Here is a 21,817-nt window from a genome sequence, read left to right as displayed (position 1 = left end):
GCAGTACATGTGGTCGTGTATATGAAACCTTATTACTTCTAGAACTTACTTTACTGCAGCACCTGTATAAAAATGTTATGGCCTGTTTCCTGATTTTTCACCTCGGCTCCGTGAGTTCTCATCCATCTCAGCTCAGCAGAGCATCAGCCTGGTGGTTACATGGAGTTGCTGGAGGTGAAACTTGCTGTCCTATTGCAGCAGCTTGTCACTGACTGTGTCTTTCAGTTAAATTGGACTGGACTCCAACTGCAGGACATAAGTTAATGAAGAGAAACGACAAGAAACCTATAAGCAGTTCCTACAGTTGTCAGTACAATCTGATTTGAAAATGTTGAAACAAACTTACAATGCATGATCATTTAGTGACTTATGAAGCGCCTTGAGGTGACTTTTGTTGTGATTTGGCGCTATATAAATAAAATTGAATTGAATTGAAATAAATTGAACTCTTCAGGCTTTCTAGTAATTGAATGAACACTTCAGAGTTTCCCCTGAGGCTGTTTCATGAAGCTGAAATAAAATCTCATCTGAGGGCACTTTACAAGGACAGGGTCTCAGATTATTTTAGAAAGCCCATGATTTCCCCACGTTGGTTAGCTTTGTTGAGGCAACTGGTTTCTGGAGACTTCTCTTCATTGTAACGTTCCCTTGCAATCAGCAGAGACTCCATTTTGCATTTTCTTTTAACCCTTCACTAGCCCTAGAAGTCAGCGCTAATATTCAAATTTAAAGTAATGTATACCTTAACCATGAAGAGGCTGCTAGGAAAGCTTTCACCCCACGTCCAGCACCCTGTCCACATGTATGGACCGTTTGGACCTCAAAAAATGAATCCTGTCAACTTTAGCAATGTTCTCAAGTGGAAGGAAGGATGCTGAGGACTGGAGAGTGTCAGCACCACAGTCCAGGATGAGACAACGAACATCTGCGAGTACATCAGGAAGATGGCCAAACATGACTGCATGCTCAGTGAATACCTCAGGCAGCAGAAATATTGTAATTCTGATCACTTGTCAATACATATCCATATTTTTATATCTATTATCATATTACTAAATATGATGTTTATGTGAAGCGTAGTTTGGATCGTCTTTGGCTGCTGGTTAGGTCAGGATTGTTTGGAGAGAGATAAAACCTGCAGCTTCAGAATCTAGCACAAAACCCGACGTAAACACAGAGCGCGGACCCGACGCATCAGAATCAGCAAGCTGTCGGCTTTCAGCCCCGACGGCGGGTCCGCGCTCTGTGTTTACGTCTTTGTGCAGAACCCGTGTACCTGCTCTCATTTACTGTTTCAACTGTTTGGTGGTTGTTGAAATTTTGGGAGGTTTAACCTGAGATTCTGGCTTTTCGAGCAAAATAAATCTATATTTAAAAATCGATTCAGGACTTTAATGAATCAATATCACGTTATCCAAGCCAGAATCGATTTTAATCGATAATCAAAACCCAACGCGGTCTTGCATAGTCGTGTGTGAAGCTTTATTTTCACACAGGGTGACTAAACCCAAATGGATATTGGACACACTGCAGTCAGGACTTTGCTGTTTTGGGATAGATGACTTGCATTCTCACTCTGACCCAAATTCCTCAGCTGTGACAGCATCAGTTTCAGAGGAAAAAAAAAACTGAAGTGGAGTCTGCAGTGCAGCTCCCACAGGCCCCACATCCACCAGTTTTATGGCTGGAACTTTTCACTGGGAACACAAGCAGGGTGTGACAAACTGGTGTTATTATGTGCCTTTCTGCTCCATGTGTAATGTCTTTAGAGGCAGCTGCCATTATGTAATTTGTGGGTAATGACTTGTCCAGGCCAAAAGAAGAATTGAGAGCTGGGAAAGCATTCAGTGGATGGGTGGTAGAGGGCGCGAACGCACACAGACACACAAACTCATCAGCTGTGAACAAAGACTGCACTGTCTGCACCAGAAAGTTTTTATAGACCCTTCTCTCCAAAATGGTGACCCCTCATATATTCATTCATAGTTTTTTAAGTGATTCAGGTGAGCGTGAGCCTTTTAGCTCTTGCCTCTGTTACCTGTTCCTTGCATCATGATCCTGAATTGGGTTTGTGTCTGTGTGTCTGTAAGTTCAGATGAGCAGGCTGGGGATGACATTTATTCCTCTCCACAGGTATCCACCTTTCTTTGATGACAATCCATTTGGAATCTATCAGAAGATTCTGGCTGCAAAACTGGAATTCCCACGTCATCTGGATTTCTATGTCAAGTAAGATGTGGGCATCATGCAGGGGATCAGACACATAACCCAGGAATCTGTCTGCCAATGGCTTGTTTTTACCACAGGAGTGGTAGTGAATGTTACTTATCCAGGTAGAACAGGCCATGTAGTTGGAAGGTTGGCTGTTTCATTCATACTTGTCAGTATGCTGAGGTGTCCTTGGGCCTGAAAGCCAAATTGCCTGTGATGCTATCAGAGTGAAAGCAGAAAGAAACACTGTATGAATGTGTTTACAGTAGAAAGCATCTGTACAGCAAGAAATTGCTAAGAACACAGACATTGTGGAAACAATTGTAATTTATGAAAAACAATCTGAAACACTAGAAACTCGAGTAGGTTGTGATTCCTGACAGTAAATCATACGCTGTGACTGTGTAATCCTGGAGGAGACCGTTCCTGTCAGGGTGGAAGTGTTTATCACAAGGCCATCGCTCAGGATTGCTCATTTGATTTAAACTTGTGTGTAAACTTTATTGTAACATAGAAACATGTTGTTGACTCATTGTGTTTACCTTAAAATGGAATTGTGCTTATTGTTGTGTTCCTCTGTTGACTGGATGTTGTTATTGCCTGGTTCTTTGTGCTTTCCCACGAGCCTCATTCACCCATTCACACACATTCGTGGAAGCACTTTTTTTTCTATATCTAAGTGCTTTCTGTGTAACATTCATACACAGCCGTGCTCCAGTGAACACATCGGGAGCAACCCAGGGTTAGCGTCTTTCCCAAGGATACTTTGGCATGCAGACTGGAGCTGCCAGAGGTCGACTCACACCCCCTCTGATTAGAAGGCGACCTCCTCTACCTCCTGACCCACAACCACCCCAATATGTACTTCAGTACTTATTGGATATGCATGCAGATATATGCATGATGGTGGTATAGCTGCTCAAAAAAGGCCTGCAGGTGGACCTGTTCGCAGGATGTGGCCAGTCAGAAAATCCTCGTATCCCACCTGAGTGTGACTGACGCACTGCCATCACGACAGTCATTCAAATGACTTCTCAGTGTAAAATGTCAAACGGCTGTTGGGGCCGTTTCCTGAGGGGATCTGCAGGGTCCCTGTAGTTAAAGAGGCACTTTGGGTGGATCTGCAGTCACTAATGACACACCTGGCTTTTTTAGACTGGTTCCCACCCACTCACAACACCCATTACAACAGCCTGAGGGAGCAGGAATGATTACAGGCACTCTGGGTGGGAGTGTGTGTGTCACTAAGGTCAGCCACACACAGCTTCCACTGATAATTCAGCAAAGTCACAACTTCCCACTCTTCAGCCATCTATCTAGCAGCCAACAGAGGAAGGGATTTTTATTATTCCCACAAGTATTAATATCTTTCTTCCACAGTTCCACACCAGTGTGGGGCCACAGAGGGCCTGCAGGACACCTGCCGTCTCTCCAGCAGCTGCTGCTATTGAATGTAGACAAGCAGAGATTCTGTCCTAGTGCAAGGAAGAAAAGGAGTATTAAAATGAGCTGCTACCTTAGGACTTGTTAGGAACTCATTGATCGGACCTGAAGGATTCTTCTCTACCTCAGTGTCTTCGCTCACAGTTCCTATTAAAGTTTGACTCGTTCCAACTACATAAAGATGAATAATGCTGTGAATGGGTTTTATTTTTCACGGAACAGGTGCAGTATAAAGACCGTGACTGACACCTCGTGGTGTAGCAGATATGTTGTTGGGTAAAGGCGGATTTCAGATTATTAAATTGGTTTTGACTGTCAAGGAAATGATAAAGGCTCTGTCCAAAGAGCGCACGGGTTCACTGAATGGTTCAGTTATGATGAAAATGATGTGAATCATATATTCTAACGTTAAGTCACCATCTCAATCCAGCTGAACATCAATATGGAGAAGACTCTGAGAATCAAGTAGTCGTGGAGCTGTGTAAACAGTCACCCAACTGTACATAAATACAAAAGGATTAACTGCAGGCATGCAGTGAATCTGACAGATTGTGATATCAAATGTCTTTTTATTATTGGATATATTGAAGTTTTCCTGTAAAACGTCCTCTTAGAGTGACTTTGAACAGTCATTGTCTGTGTGAATGCAGAAACTTCAGTCTGTCTAAAGTTTCTTTAATTTTTTTCCTTTTGGAAATCCATGAAATGCCGTAAGTATTCCCATTACATTAAAATATTTCTTTATTAAGTGTCATTCGCACAGTTCAGACACAGTGTGATTCAGACAACAATGAGAAATAGTCGACTTGTCAGCATCCAGCCGTCGTAGTTATCAGCCTGCTAGCAGATGGTTGGATCTGAGATATGTTAGCTTTCTTTTCATCAGCAGGTATCGCGCTTTATGAGAAAACCTGTGGATGTTTATATCACATGTTCTGATTTACAGTCTGATGAAGGTCTTGCTGAAAAATGTTCTCAGTTGCTTTCACTTTGTCACCTCTAACAGGCCGTCAGTTACCTTTTAATGAGGAGATATTTGTCATTTTGACAGTGCTGGAAAGACAGGAGTGGTTGTGTCCCAGACACAGCACTGTCGAACTATATTGTGAAGCTGTGGATTCACCGACTTTTCCTTTGTCTCCTCAGAGACCTCATAAAGAAGTTTCTTGTGATTGACCGAGCCAGACGGCTAGGCAACATGAAGGTGAGTTAGTCTGATTTCCTGCCTCCTGTAACCACGTGGCACCATATGCCTTACTCTGAGTAGGTAGTTTGATGACTAACACAAGCCTGTGGTCCAGCTGGAGCATCATAATCCTGAATAAATAGACTTATGCTGAAGGGTTTTTGGAGTTATTGTGGTTTTTCAGTACATTTGTAATATGTCTGAATTATAATGTAAATATTCTCCAGTGAGAGCAGCAGCTTCACTCTTCTGAAGAACATAAAGTTGGAGACATTTATTTCAGACAGAAGTATGAAGAACAGAGTTTTGAGGACAAAGATACGTAGGTTTGATATGTAGGGTTTGATAAGTAGGCATTTGAGTGAGTGCCATCTAAACGATCCATAGACCAATAATCATTTGATACAGTTCTGGAGAAAATCAGTCAGATTCTTTTTTTTCTTATAATACACGAGTGTTAATAGAAGGAAGCTCTTTTTTATGCTCACAGATTTTAAAACAGATGGATACAATTTACAGTTATGCTTTTATAAGCCATTTTGTTTAATGAGCGCCAGCCCGTTTCAGAGAAATGTTCAGTTTGTTACAGTCAGTTACCCAGAATTGTATTACTGTGGTCATTTGAACTGCTTCATTGATGACTTATTTGAAGTTGGTCACTGTCCATTGGTTGACCAGACTTCCCTCTCTCTCTTGGATGTTTTTTGTTTGTTTGTTTGGGATTTTTCCCAAACAAACAACATCCAGGAAGTTCTGGAGTAATTGCAGTCTACTTCAGTTTTAGCAATGTGTTCGTTTAGTTGATCTTCTTTCTGATTTGATGTCCCTCTCGTTCCTCACACCTGTTTACTTTCATTATCGATGGCTGTGGTGGATCTCATTCTGAGAATGGCATGTTGTAATAAATATCACTATGTGGCAGAAGTGTATCTGTGTCTTATGACAAGAGGAGGTCATGTGACGGTCGCTCAGTGACTGATTCATTAGACCTGTTCAACTGCTTGTTAACATAAATGTCTAATCAGTCAATCAGCTGGCTGCAGCCCATGTAGGGGTTGTTTAGATGACCTACTGAAGTTGAAAGAAACATTTAAGAAGGGAAGTGATTTTAGTGACTTTGTATGTGGCAGGGTTGTCAGAGTCAGATGGGCTGCTCGCTCCAAGTATTTCAGAAACAACATTCTCTGGGCTTACACCCAGAAAAGTGGTTGGTGCTGCTTTCAAGCTGCATCTAGTTGTTCAAATAAGTGGATTTTCCTTCTCTGACTTTATTTAGTTGGTTTTATTCTTGGACGTTGCGTGCAAGAGATGTAAACCCTCATGATCAACAGCGTGCCAGTTGTAAGGACGATGTAAAAGCTTGGATACTAGCTCGAGTTCCTCAAACCTGGTCGTCTACTGTGCTCCTAACCTGTTAGCCTGTAAATTAGTGACCTTTCGGTTTCTCATTAACTTTTAAAAGCTTAGGAACTCATAAGTTCAAGTCGAGGTGTTGAGGCATTCATATGTCCATAACAAAATAGTTTTTAATAACCTGACCACAACCAATTAAGGCTTCCCAGCAGCCAGTCACAATGAAGAACATAAACACAACAGAAGAATATGTTCCTCCTCTTTTCTAATGACTCCTTGATAGAATTACAGGTTGTATAGTGTCAAAGTTTAGTAGGAGCAGCAATGAGTGCTCCATCACTCATGGATGGGAGCTGTGCAGATCTCCATTCAAACTGAAGTGTTTGAGTGAACATGAGTGAAGTCAGTGTGACACTGTGAGCTGCTCTCAATAAATCAGATGGCTCTCTGAGCCCAGTGATTAACGCCACAATTCCAAACATGATGATATTGATTTGTGGCTGCCAGTATTCCTCAGCCTCACTGCTCATTAACACAACACAGATATTGATGGTGGGAGGTTGAACAGTGCACTAGAATAATGACACTCTGAGAGTTTGTTTGTTTTAAAGAAACTGATGAACTACTTTTGCCCAAAAAATTATGTTTGTCAAATAAACATTCAAGTCCCCAATAATCTTGGTCGATGATGGATAAACTTTTTTCTTATATTTTTGCTACTGATTTGACAATTTTGTTCTTGAACAATGTTTTCAAATTAAAAGCCTCAAAATGTGTTTTTTACCTCCATCTTAAGTTGACAAATTCAGCTGGGTGATATGAAAAAACCAGTCTTAAGCTCAGGGACAAAACAAATGCTGATTTATCTGCTCCTGCTGTTTGTTGAGTCGAGACATCAGCCTACAGCTGCACACTGTGGGCCAGCTGTAGCCTCATCTGGGTCAGTGCACTCGCACGGCTTCGCCTCACTCACGCAGACACATGCACTGAGAAAGTCAAGTAGGTCAAATTTCAGTTGAGTGCAGTCTGCACAGAGCAGCAGCAGGAGCTCTGATTGGTCAAATGTGGCATATTAGTGGGAGATGCGTATTGTTCCTGGCCTATCAGAGTTCCTGCTGGTGCACTTTTGGAGTTTAATTCTTATTTCAATTTTCTGATCCCCCGCCAAAAAAATATGGGTGATGCTGTGCTTTTCTGAAAAAAAGAGAAATAAATTGGGTTCTGCTGGTGGTTTGTTTCTGTAAATCATGACCTTGGTGTAGACTTGGCTGTAGCTCAGGTAGAGCCTGTCACCTGACCCCTGTTTGTTCCAGTCTACGGGCCGAATATTATCTTGGGGCAAGATCATAACCCTGAGTTGCTCTGATGCCTCCATTGGAGTGTGACTGTTGGATAGAAGGAGCATGTGCGAATGGATGAATAAGGCGAGTTGTATAAAGCGCTTTGACTGCTCACAGTAGAAAAGTGCCACTAATTTACCATTTCCTTTTGACAATGTGTAGTCCTATTTTTTCATTTCAAAACTTTAATAATGCCTCACTTTAATTTTATTTGACTATTGAATGTGTGGATTAATAATAATGTCATCATTTTGTGATTTTAGTACACTTCAAAACTCTATAAAGATTAAAAAATCAGAAGCGATGAATATGAGATGTAACTGTAACATTTTACTTTGTTACAACTGCTGGAATTTCCTGGGTGGAACAAAATGTTACAGTTACTGTATCGGGGGCGAGGTTTGTTTCGCATTTTTCTGTCATCATTATTTAAACATTGCATTTTGCATTTACTCTGGTTTTCGTTGAACAATATTTCAGGCGACTGAAAATAAAGTGTGACAAATATGCAAAAAACTGAGAAATGAGGAAAGGGGGCAAATACATATTCCCAGCACTCTATGTATGTGTACGTGCTGTCTGTTTCAGAATGGAGCAGACGACGTGAAAAAGCACCGATGGTTTAAAACTATTGACTGGGAGGCCGTTCCTCTGAGGAAACTAAAGGTGGGTTTGATTCGGTGTATTTTTCACCTGTTCACCTACATTCATATCAGGATGGTAAAAAATCTGGTTACATTTTGGACATTAGAATCATTTTCACAATTTTGCGTCTGTGCGCTGCTACACCAATGGTTTCAAATGATGCAATAATGAATTGCAGACTTTGAGCTTTCATTCAAGGACTTTCACAAAACGTTTACAACTTCAGGAATTGCAGACATTCCTGTTTTCTTCAGTTTCTACAGGTTCATAGAGTAATTGGACTTTTTTGCTCTATTTCTTAATTATTTAATGGCAAATTCAGCAGAATGATATCTTTGCATTTGCAAACTATTTGCAATCCAAAGAGATGTCAATGGAAAAACCAAAGCTACAGGACACATGGTGAAAACTGCTCGATTGTCTGTCGGGTTTGCTCTTTACAGACGAAATGTTGTGGTGAGCTCAGTAACTACAGAATTCAGGGAAAACCACGCAAAGAGAAAAATCTTTCAGACAGTTAGCTGAGTGGAGATGAATGTGGAAATATACAATCGAGAAGTGGCTTCAGGAATGTAACTACAGAGGATTTCAGGATGCAGTCAAGAGGAAACACTAGGAAACAATCTAGCTCTACACCCTCTGTGTGGCTTCAAGGGACGACACGTCGAAATGAAATGAAATTCCTCCATTACTATTTAGCCTGTGTCCCTGTCCGGATGTTTATGGATCAGACTTTGAATGAATTGAGAACACTGCCTGTTTGTGAATACTCACTAGCGTTGCCCTGCAGTTTCACACCTCCATTTAACACGTTCCTCCTTCTTTTTTCCAGCCTCCTATAGTTCCTAAAGTTTCCCATGAGGGCGACACCTCCAACTTTGATGTTTACCCAGAGGATGACTGGAAGAAAGACCCTCCTGTGGCCCAGAAAGACTTGGAGGTCTTCAAAAACTTCTGATCCCTCAGCTGTTATTTATTAATTGATTGATTTATGTGGATAACTAACAACACACATTGTAAAACTACTATTACAGGTACTCTGTTGGAGAAAACACTTATTTATCAAATTGGGGGATTTGCATCTTATCTGTAATAATGAACTTCCAAAGGACAGATGCTGTGACGTGTATGTATGAAACTAAAGAAATGGTTAGCTTTTTATACTTTTATTTATCTGCTACTTTGAGTTTGTGTTATTTTTTGTTTTTATTCTCTGAGCCCATTCATATGCAAAAAATATCTGGTTCATTTGAAACCAAAAGACTGTTACTTTCTGGGTATAAAACAGAAAAAAAATCAGGTCTTTTTATATAGTCGTGTTTTATAGTTTCTCTCTTTTTAAAATGTTCATGTAGTCATGTTTAATGTGACTTCAGACTGATACTGTAACAGTCTTCTGATCAGTAGTCATTAATGACATGACTTATTCTATATGTAGTCAGACACTTGGGTAGAAAAAGCGTGACCAGTAGCACTTGTAAAGAAAGTGCCTTACATCACTGTTTGATGTCTCGCAGCTACACATTTGAAATCTGTGCTGTGTCAATGGAATTCAAAGTACAGTGGACTTGGAACATGTGAGGTGCTGTTGGAGGCAACATACCACTGAACTGTTGTCACATCTAATAATGTAAAGCTGTCTAACATCTCTGTGTTAGGCCTCTTCACAGCCCAAGGTTTTTGCCATTACTGTAGAGCCACAGCTGCTCTGCAGGTGCTCTGCTGCACCCTGTGCCCATTCACCTCACTCACTTTCATTCTTGTTGTCGTATTTTACTTAAAGCCAAGGATGTTATGTAAGAGCCTCATTTAGTGCATCACAGTACAGAGTGAATGTGCAGTTGGTAGGGATAGGAATCTAAATTCTCGATAAGAACCAGTTCCCAGATATAGTTAGTCTGCCTGCCTATCAACCCTGCTTATCCCCTTGCACTTGCACTACAGTCAGCGGATTTCAGTTCATGTGCCGATGAGGTGGCACAGCTATTTTTATTGCACAAAACCATGAGAGTGCAATGGTACAAAGGAAAGTGTGTCCAGGACAGAAACAGCTGTTGATGATGTCGCTAACACAATATCAGCTCTTTGGAGGCACTTACACAGACAGCACAGCATGCTAACGCTAAGCTAGCCAAGAACCCAGAGTTAAATTAAAGCATAGTGAATCCTGACGCCAGCCCAGCAGTCAGACCCTGAACATTAACCGGTATCGAAGCCAGCGATGAAGCCTTCATCTCTACCTGTTCATGTTTCTAAAGTAGAGGCACCGTGGCGATCGCATTAAAGTCTCTGTGCTGGTTTTCATCTTTGCTTCGTGTTCATACCTAAATACTAAGACAAGGATCACATTTGTGTCCTCCTTAGGACAGGGATTTGTGTTGGTGTGTGCTGGGACTGTAGCCTCAGGTTTATGTTATTAAATGCTTACAAGATGATACTTTTCAGGTCACAAAGGACTTTCTCCTGGGAACAATAAACTAAAGTACTTCATTGCTTTTAAGAACAGTGTTCTGACTAATGTATTTTTGAGTAATGACCCCAGCACTGATCGCACAGCATGCAATTACTCTGAACGAATATAATGTCTTTGATGTGCTGCTTAGTGAAGGTGATGACTCTAAAAGCGGAGCCAGTGAAAATCAATAAGTGATATTGATAATGCTAAATTCTTATCAGTTCCTATTCTTAGCATTCAGTACAGTCAGTATTCATTAGCATTTCTGTGAACTTTCGCTTGCTGAATATCACAACAATATCAACCTTCCAAAATAAACCTTGTTTATCATGGCTTTTGTGCCTCGTACTTCATTATAAGTTGGATCCATCTCATTATAACTAAAATGGGCACAGTGTTCTTCCATGCCTCCAGTGCACATGGCAGGCTCCATAAAAGGATGGTTGGAGAACCTGAATCCTACTGAACACCTCTAGGATGAACTAGAAGGGATGTTGAACTCTTGTCAAACATCACTGGCTGACTTCAGAAGTGCTGACTCCACTTTGAATGTTGACCTTATAGGCTGTTGTGAAAAATTTCTAAACACTTTGATGGAAGCCATGATGTTTGTTCAGATGGATTACACGACAGAGGGGTTGTATTTTATTAGCAACCGTGCGTTGGACTGCCTTGGTGGATGACATAAGAGTATTTTCCTTTTTTCATTCTTTCATTCGTCCCTTGTATCTGTATCCTGTTTTGTAAACATTATGGAATTATCTTTCCTAATTCACAGTGCAAATGTTGGTCTGAACACAACCTTACTGGACCTTTGAAACATCCTAGCCTATCAATGGCTTTGACTGGAATTTGTTTAGATGAACTGATGGCTCCAGCATCAATTCTCTCTGGGTGAACTGTCTCACTGCAGAAACAATCACCCAATGTCGTTATTACAGAGGTTTTCCTCATCCATTTATTTGTATCTTGCTGCAGCCACACTCTCTCTATAAATTAAAGTTTTCTAAAGTTTTTTCTTATTTTTTCAGATTACTGTTTTTGTTTTTACAACTTAAATTGTTCCAGAGCTTGTGGCACACCCTGAAGACATTTTAAAAACACATTTTAAAGGTGAAAAGTAGCTCCTGTTGAAATGAGTTAGCAAGAGTCATTTGTAAGATAAGGCCAAGATACCATCTCATGTCCACGTAGGTCTGCAAAAGTCCAAACAGCTAGAAGGATACCAGAATAGTGGAGCTGTTGGCCAGCCATATATCTCATGATGGTAAGCTTTTCTTGTTGCACTTTTGTGTTATACAGACAAACAAAGCTGCTTCTCTGTTGTCGTAACAGCGACGTTATGTGGTTCAGTACCTTACAGAAGTAGACGAAAGTCCGCTGTTCTGAGTTCAAGATTGCAGATGACTTATTCATTGTTTATCAGTCCAATGTCAGTTGCAGTGGACTCCAGACATTGCAACTCTAAATTAGATAAGCTGATAAGAAAATGATTGGATCCAAGTGTCTGGAGTACCTGAGACCTGCTGTCAGGCAGAGAGCACCTGTCCCCTGCATCACCTGTTCACTGCAGTTATAAAATGGCATGTTTGCTTACATTTTTTTATTTAAAGTAAATAAAATATTCTACTTCCTGTGAATGAGTCCTCAAGATAAGTGGATACATCAGAGATTTAACTTCAGTAAACTGAAATCTAACTTTAAGATCCTTCAGACTCAGTCAGGTCACTACATGAGGCCATCTGTAAGACTCCACATAAGTCTACTGAAGGTTTTCCAGAACATTATCACACATGGATGAATTCTGAGGTAGACCTTTTAAAGGAGACTCTTAGTGATTCAGTGACAGACTTTATTTATGCAGTCTGTTAACTATGGATGAATGAAAACCCAAACTCCTGAAACCCAGCAGCTCTGTTAGGCCATTAAAGCGAAGGACCACTGCAAATTAACTCAGAGCTCCCATTCAGTGAATGGTTTGATTGGGATTAAAATGATAAGGATCATATTCTTTGACTTTCCTAGTCAGCAGATCTTAACACGTCCACTTGTTAGACAACACTAAAAGTAGTGTCCACCCTCGAGGACAATGCCAGAAAATTCAAGAATCGGTGACAAGGAGCATTGAAGCTGTTTTGGCTGCATGTTGAAGCCTGTGCTGTAATCACCTGAGCTTAAATGTGTTGTTGACATTTCTATGTTATTGTCTTGATGCTTATCAGAGTGTACGATTTGAATTATGCTGTTTATGGGCATCATTTTACAGAGAGCTGTGTGTGTCCTGTTAAGTAGGTTTTCTAAATGGAAATGTCCGCATGCTTTAAAATGCCTGAAGTGTCACACTAATCTGTATTCACATGTTTTTTGCTTTGCTGTACTGCTGCTGCATTTCAAGCTTTGTTTTCTTACCCGAGGAGTGTACATGTTGTTCTGTCCAGCCCCGGGACATTGTGTCTTACACAGCAATATATTGTTTAAAATGTCAACCTTTGTCTTGGAAATATGTTTTCTGGAGCAAATATGCATTATTTTCTACCCAGTACGTAGCAATGCCTTTTCATTTCCTTGAATTCTAGTTATACCTTTAACTCTGAAGCCTGAGTGAAGTTTTAAACTGTCGAAACAAGTGGAGGTGATAAAGAAGCATGTTATGTCCTGCTTGGTTTATTTTACACTCACCTGTGCTGTGTCCTTCAGTCACCCAGCAGGCTCTGAAGGTCAGTCGCCTGCCTGTGTAGTCAAGCAAACCTTTTGCATTCACAAAATGGAAATCTGACATTTGGGAAGTGAAGCCTTCATTGATGTTTGAAGTTTCTCGGGTCCAGGCTTTCATGAAAATATACCGTCAGCCCACTCAGGAGATACCAGCATCCATTTAGAACAAAGCAGACAACATAGAGTCAGTGTTTCCGTTTCTAAACCACCTCCACACATACTCCAGTTTGATTGAAAATATTAAATTGTTTAATAAGTGTTTTCTTGTCATATTTTTCCTTGGTCCTAACCATTCCTGCAGTAATATTAATAGGTGTCCATATGCATAGAAATTGGTCATTGAAACATGTCCGTACATGAAAGTAAACATGGACAAACCAGGAGGATTGTGTTAGAGCCACAGAAGAGAAATGGAGGGGTTACTTCTACAGACGGGATGCTACTGCCATGCTAGCCAAGCTTTGTAGTGAGATGGAAAAGTTTAACTGAGCATCATAACATTTGTTTTTTCTTAGTAGTTGAAAAAAGCAATTATCTTATAAAACATTATGTCTGGTTATAGTGTGCGTGAACTTTAAGGATGCAGGATTGTTAAATGTGTGAATTTTCTGTTACAACTTATTACTTGAAAGAGTTCTTTCTAAGTAAGTCCTTGGAAATATAGACTGATGACAACAGAAATGTTGACAAAACTGCCATTTCTTTTGGTGCTGAGAAGAGTCGAACGCTATAGTCCCCTCATCCTTTCTTCAGGTTGTTCACATTTCGGTGATTCAAGACAAAATAAAGGAAGCAAGGTACTGCAATTTATTGTTATCACATTCTTACAGAATCTCAACTGGAGACATTATGGTACTACGGCTGGTATGTGTGATGTATGCACACATGTTGTGGGGCATATTTGTCATAGCATGAACACTGTCATAGTGTAAAGGAAGAAAAGCTCCAGTCTTAATAGAAATCCAGTCGAGCTCATTTGTAGTACATTAGTTTGTGTTCTGATATAAACTGTGAAGCCTACACACCAAAGGAATCAGCGTTCCCTATATGTTATAAGCATTTTGGCTGTCTCCTGCACTACTACCTGTTTGTTGTTTTTTATTGAATCATAGCCATGACGGTAACTTCCTGAGTTGACATTAGGGGACGTTTCGTCCTTCATCCAAGCATCTTCTTCAGTCTCAGCTGACTGCAGGTTTCCAATCTTATAAACAGGACATTTGCTTAATGACTGAAACTAACACATCCGACGAACACGCTGTGAGGTCAGTTTCTTGATTATTAATATGCAAATTGTCATGATCATTGATGAACAACCACTGATCAAAGCTCGCTGATCAATGGCCATGAGTACCACTCACAGTGTTGGGGAATGGCTGCAATCACAGCATTGTAAGATGGTGACAGATGTACCCTTAGGCCCCCTCCTCGATTCATGGTCTTTCCCTTTTCACGTAAATGGCTGGACAGACCAGAAAATGTTGCCCACAGTGAATACTGATTGACTTCCTTTGCTAATATAGGTGTTAGTACAGTATAATGGAAAGCCTTTGCACTGCATTATACAGCATGCTGTATTTCAAAATTTTCAGAGTGCATGGATGTATGTGATACTTCAGTACATCGTTTCTTCTTTTAGTACTTAGACTGGGGAGCGCAGTAGTCCAAAATTCCAGTTTTTTAACCTTTGCCTTTAATCAAATAACTTACAGTTCATAGTTTTTTTGTTCTGTTTTATTCATTAAAATTTTAAATGAAGTCTCTAAAGATTGGAGCACCAAGTAAATCAATGATGATGACTGTTGCAGTGAATTTCCCACAACTTGTTAAGAGAGTTTCTCAACAACTCCAGCTTGAAGAGGTAAGTGTTTTTCTTCTCGTGCATAACTGAGGAATGACTTTATTACTGAATAAGTACCATAGGAATGGTTCTGACCGCAGATTTAGTCTGCTTGTGGCAGAGACGGAAAGTCATGAGTAAACGCTGAGTCGTATTGCTACTTATTCCTTAGAGACTGAATATGTGTGCTGCTGACTGGAGCAGCTCTCAGTGTCATTTCAGCTGCCAGCGTGTGCTGCTACCCTCCTACTGCTGCTGTAGGACTGATGCAGGTGGTTGATCCTGAGTGTGTCCATTGAGAATTAAGCTTTGTGACAAAAAGAGTTGGTGGTGGTACTTTGTTTCCTCATGAAGCCGTTAGCCAATCTGACAATCAGTCCAAATGTTTTTCAGCAAAGGTGTGACTATGTTGTTCTATAACTCTTTAAGCCTAATCCTACTTTAGTTACTTTAGTCTTAATTTCCTCATTCGATCTCTTAGATCCAAATGTAGGAGTGGACTTAATGTGCTGAACGCAGTGTTTCATGAACTGTTATGTTTCCAATAGAAAAGTGAGTCATGTTTTGTCTGGAATTCCAGTTTGCTTGGCTCTTAAGTGATGACACTCCAACCACACCGAAGGAAGCCAACGGCAAAAAAACTGAACATGCTAAGCTGCAAGTTATTGGCTTGAGTTGTGAGAAATACTAAAACAAACTAAAGTCTCTAACATTTCCTATTTTTCCTAAACGGAAAATAAAGGACAAACAAAAGCCTCTAGCTAAACGAGAGGAAAAAGGGTTCCAGCTAAAGGCTTCTTGCTCCTGTGTCTAAATATTCACTCTTATTATTTAAATGCTATTTACAAAAAAGTTTGAGTCTTGCAGTCACACTGCTAGTAAGTGATGGGATGAACTGTCCCAAGGCTTTGCAGCATGTATTGAGAAATTCAGGAGGTCTTTTATGAAGCCTGTATCAAGGCATGCTTCTTTAAGGGTAAGTGACATCACTGATGACATCTGAAGCCTCACTGGTTCAGAAAGGGGTTTAATAATTGGCCTGTTATTAAACTGTGGGATACTCCTACATCCTAATTACCATATGAAAAGGTTTTATCCAAAGTTAGAAAAGTTATTTTACCAAAAAGAGAAACTGAGTCCAAGCACAGAGGAAAAAGTATTATTTCTTAACAAAAAGAGAGGCAGAGATTAATAACAAGTGTGATTCAGTGCAGAGAGCTCTATGAACACATAGTGACACCCAGTGCATTAATGCAGTCCCCCAGCAGCCTACGTCTATTGCAGGGTCACCTGGTCCAGCCCTAACTATATGCTTTAGCAAAAAGGACAGTTTGAAGCCTAATCTTGAAAGTAGAGATAGTGTCTGTCTCCTGAATCCAAACTGGAAGCTGGTTCCACAGAAGAGGGGCCTGAAAACTGAAGGCTCTGCCTCCCATTCTACTTTTAAATACTCTAGGAACAACAAGTAGGCCTGCAGTGTGAGAGCGAAGTGCTCTAATAGGGTGATATGGTACTACAAGGTCATGAAGATAAGATGGGGCCTGATTATTTAAGACCTTGTATGTGAGGAGCAGGATTTTGAATTCAATTCTGGATTTAACAGGGAGCCAATGAAGGGAAGCCAAAACAGGAGAAATCTGCTCTCTCTTTCTAGTCCCTGTCAGGACTCTTGCTGCAGCATTTTGGATCAACTGAAGGCTTTTCAGTGAGTTTTTAGGACATCCTGATAATAAAGAATTACAGTAGTCCAGCCTGGAAGTAATAAATGCATGAACTAGTTTTTCAGCGTCACTCTGAGACAGGATATTTCTAACTTTAGAGATGTTGTGCAAATGGAAGAAAGCAGTCTTACATATTTGTTTAATATGTGCATTGAAGGACATGTCCTGGTCAAAAATGACTCCAAGGTTCCTCACAGTGTTACTGGAGGCCAAGGTAATGCCATCCAGAGTAAGAATCTGCTTAGATACCATATTTCTAAGATTTTCAGGGCCGAGTACAATAACCTCAGTTTGATCTGAATTAAGAAGCAGAAAGTTAGCGGCCATCCAGGTCTTTATGTCTTTAAGACATTCCTGCAGTTTAACTAATTGGTGTGTGTTACCTGGCTTCATGGACAGATAGAGCTGCGTGTCATCTGCATAGCAGTGAAAATGTATGCTATGTCTTCTAATGATGCTGCCTAAGGAAGCATGTATATTGTAAACAGAATTGGTCCTAGCACTGAACCCTGTGGAACACCATAATTGACCTTAGTGTGTGAAGAGGACTCTCCATTTACATGTACAAATTGGAGTCTATTAGATAGATATGATACAAACCACTGCAGTGCAGTACCTGTAATACCTACAGCATGTTCTAATCGCTCTAATAGGATATTATGGTCAACAGTATCGAACGCTGCACTGAGGTCTAGCAGGACAAGCACAGAGATGAGTCCACTGTCAGAGGCCATAAGAAGATCATTTGTAACCTTCACTAAAGCTGTTTCTGTGCTGTGATGAGCTCTGAAACCTGACTGAAACTCTTCAAATAAGCCATTCCTCTGCAGATGATCTGTTAGCTGTTTGACAACTACTCTTTCAAGGATGTTTGATATGAAAGGAAGGTTGGAGATTGGCCTATAATTAGCTAAGACAGCTGGGTCTAGAGATGCTTTTTAAGTAAAGGTTTAACTACAGCCAGCTTGAAGGCCTGTGGTACATAGCCGATTATTAGAGATAGGTTGATCATATTTAAGATTGAAGCATTAATTAATGGCAGGACTTCTTTGAGCAGTTTTGTAGGAATGGGGTCTAAAAGACACGTTGATGGTTTGGAGGAATTAATTATTGAAGTTAACTCAGAAAGATCAATTGGAGAAAAAGAGTCTAACTTAACATCGATGGTACTAAAAGTAGCTGTAGATAATATTACATCTGTGGGATGATTATTGGTAATTTTTCTCTAATGATAAAAATTTTATTTGTGAAGAAGTTCATGAAGTCATTACTAGTTAACGTTAAAGGGATGGTTGGCTCAGTAGAGCTCTGACTGTTTGTCAGCCTGGCTACAGTGCTGAAGAAACCTGGGGTTGTTCTTATTTTCTTCAGTCAGTGATGAATAGTAAGATGTTCTGGCTTTATGGAGGGCTTTCTTATAAAGCAGCAAACTATTTCTCCAGGCTAAATGATGATCCTCTAAATTTGTGACACGCCATTTCCTCTCCAGCTTACGAGTTATCTGCTTTAGGCTACGTGTTTGAGAATTATACCACGGAGTCAGGTACTTCTGATTTGAGGCCTTAGTTTTCACAGGAGCTACAGTATCCAGAGTCGCACGTAGTGAGGAGGTAAAATTATTAACAAGATAATCGACCTCTGTTGGAGTAGCGTTCAGATAGCTGCTCTGCTCTATGTTGGTACAGGGCATTGAAGATGATAACAGTGGGTGGATTATATTCTTAAACTTAGTTACAGCACTTTCAGAAAGACATCTACTTTGATAAAGTCTACTCTCCACTGCTGTGTAATCAATTATTGTAAATGTGAATGTTATCAGGAAATGATCAGACAGCAGAGGGTTTTCAGGAAACACTGTTAAATGTTCAGTTTCTATGCCATATGTTAAAACAAGATCTAGAGTGTGATTAAAGTGGTGGGTGGGTTCTTTTACATTTTGAGAGAAGCCAATTGAGTCTAATAACAGATTAAATGCCATGTTGAGGCTGTCATTTTTAGCATCTACATGGATGTTAAAATCACCCACAATCATTATTTTATCTGAGCTGAGCACTAAATCAGATAAAAAGTCTGAGAAATCAGACAGAAACTCTGTGTAAGGCCCAGGTGGACGATAGATGATAACAAGTAAGACTGGTTTCTGAGTTTTACAGCTGGGGTGGACGAGGCTAAGCATCAGGCTTTCAAATGAATTAAAAGTCTGTCTTGGTCTTTGATTGATTAATAGGCTGGTGTGAAAAATTGCTGCTATAAAAAATAAATTTCCCTCAATGTCGCCTGCTCTGGCCCTTGGAAAACAACTGACTATGGTTGCTGGTGTCTCTGGCTTCACATGTCTCAGAACAGAACCACCCATTACGCTTCCCCCGGCTGCACCAGGTACAGGGGCCTGGATAGCTACAGGTTCTTTAAGGGTGCAAAGCCAAGTCTCAAATTCAATGATCCTGGCCTCCAGAGCTGCAAATAGGCTACATTTATTACAAGTATCATTACTGCTAAAGGAGCCCGAGGAGTAACTAAACACCTAACACACTGAGCCAGGAAAGTGCAGGAGGGACAGGTGAAGAGCTAGTGAGTCGGCTGTGAGCTAGACACTGGGAGAAAACAATCATCATCAAAGAATATGGGCAAAACAGAAGCGTTTACCATTGTTGTTCACCTTGACTACATGTCCGCTCCAGCATGTTTAATTGTCTCTCTCTCTTTGCTGTCCTCATCCTGCTCTCTCCCTCTCTGTCCTCCTCTCTCACGTTGAACTTTTGGGTGACAGCACAATCTATGAATCTATGAAACAGAATTTACAGACCAATAAAAGGCTTAAACTGATCTGTATTCATAACAATATTCAGACTGAATACAGCTGGTACTGGACACAGACTTCCTTTTGCTTTGCTCTCACCTGGATCTGAAGCTGTGCTGTAAGTCTTATTTATTTTATTTAGTTCATTATAGACAAACCAGCCACGCCTGTGTGTGTGGCTCACACAGAAAAGAGATTTCCACCAAATCTGAACCCTTATAGAATTACAAGCTTTTAGGGTTCAATTTTAATTAATAAATGTCTGCACACATGGTTTTATAACATTTCACCTGAAGCTAAATAATGCGTTGTCACTTTTCATATGCAAACAATGTAAATTTGTGCAGACTAAAGTATATTATAAAATTCTGTTTGTCTACTGATACCTTTACTGATGGTAGTTGAGTTTTCAAATGAGCAGTACCAGTTGTTTAGAAATTATGAAAATAAAATATGCATACATCTACACTTTGAACTATATTTCTCCCTTTATTTATTATATGTAACTGTAGATATGTGACTATTTCAGGAGAGTGGGCTGAATTTTCATTTCTCTCTGTGGATTTCTGAAACAGCACGAGTAACGGTTACTATCTGTTGTTGATTTGACACGCATTCATAAGGACTTTTCCTGTTTTTATTGCATGTGGAAAACTGAAATCCTGAGGGTATAATGAATAGTGTAGGATTCTGCACTTGAATGAAACTGCACATTAAATGTGTGTTTAACACACACAAAGACAGCAGTGAGTTATTTTTATTAAGGCCACCTCCTGACTGAGGTGGAAATTGAGCTGCCAACCTCACCTATTCATTGTGCATAGCTCTCTCTAAGCAAAATAGATTATACTTCTGGCATTACATGTGAATGCACAAAAACACTTTCATGGTCTGCGTGAGCAAAGACTTCTTCAGAGACGTGCAGTTTGTAGTTTTCCATTCGCACTCACTATTGCTAATATAACAGGCTTCAAGCCAGCTACCATTTCTATGCTGCACATGATTGTGTGTGCACATCACACCACAACCACTTCTTCCGTAAATGGTTGCTTCCCATCTGTCAGCACAACAGCTGGATGCAATTGAGTGTCTCCACTCCATCCCAAAGTCATCTGTTGATGTGAACATGAAGTTTTTTCTCCCATATTTAAGGAAACTTCTAAAGAAAGAGCATTTTCAGGCACTAGTAGGAGCACAATCATCCAAGCTTGCCTCAAATATCTCCCTTCTGCTTCATGCCTGACCTTTCATTCCCTCGTATCCCTTAAAGCACTTACTTTTATTGATGTATTTTCATATTAGCTTTCACCTTCTTTTCCCAGATGCTACTAAGCTGTTCTGCCATGCTTGTTTGCACATTAACCACACTTAACTTCCTCACTTCCTGACACAGAATAAATGTTTAGCCATTGCCCGGCCTCTTGGTGAGCGCTTTGCTGTTAAGCATGATGTGGGAATCAACACCATGGGAGACAGATTCTTGGCATCAGCAAAAGGAAACATTAAACACAGGCTGATGGCTGTGACACAAGAGATTGGGAGAAGGATTCAGAGATTCATCACCCTGCTGGCCAGGAACACATCCAGACACCACCGCCTAGCTCACTTAGCAACGGCAAGTCAATGAATCATCCTAGTTCCTGATGATTAATATGTCTTCTTTATAAACCAGCATATTCAAAGTTATGTTTGACTGTGTGCAGTCTATCACTTGGCACAAAAGAGTTTCCACACACCAGGGACAGTGTTTTGATTTTCATCTTTAAGGAATTAAATTCATGCCCCGGTCTGTGCTTTTATGAAATCATGAATAGGTCATTCAACATGTCCAGATTCATCACTTATGTGTTATCATGGAAATTTGGTAATATCACATTCACAGTCTGCTGCTGGAATGCCCAGTCCATCATCACCTACTCATTACTTCTGTGTGTGCTTCTGCATTTCTATCCAACAGAGAAGCAACAGGGTATAGACAAGCTAACATCATTTTGTTGCTCATGTTTTCAGGTCTTGGCTGGAAATGATTAAATTGTTTGAATCTTGACCAAACATATTCATAATTACAGAGAATATTACAACATCCTATCATCACATTACATTTTTCA

General features: G+C 40.3%; 1 protein-coding gene across 2 annotated transcripts in view; it reads left to right on the top strand.

Annotated features, from left to right (window-relative positions):
- Positions 1-13,607, top strand: part of prkx (protein kinase X-linked) — a 38,105-nt gene extending 24,498 nt beyond the window's left edge. For both annotated transcript variants that reach the window (XM_039606884.1, XM_031745978.2), the window contains 4 exons: positions 2,134-2,229; positions 4,801-4,858; positions 8,122-8,199; positions 9,011-13,607. In XM_039606884.1, the coding sequence (XP_039462818.1) occupies positions 2,134-2,229; positions 4,801-4,858; positions 8,122-8,199; positions 9,011-9,136 (358 nt within the window). In that variant the 3' untranslated portion in view covers positions 9,137-13,607. The remainder of the gene's footprint in view (positions 1-2,133; positions 2,230-4,800; positions 4,859-8,121; positions 8,200-9,010) is intronic.
- Positions 13,608-21,817: the final 8,210 nt, after the last annotated feature.

This window comes from Oreochromis aureus, linkage group 23, assembly GCF_013358895.1.
Source record: "Oreochromis aureus strain Israel breed Guangdong linkage group 23, ZZ_aureus, whole genome shotgun sequence".
Taxonomy (NCBI): Eukaryota; Metazoa; Chordata; class Actinopteri; order Cichliformes; family Cichlidae; genus Oreochromis; species Oreochromis aureus.
This window is presented reverse-complemented; position numbering and strand designations above follow the sequence as displayed.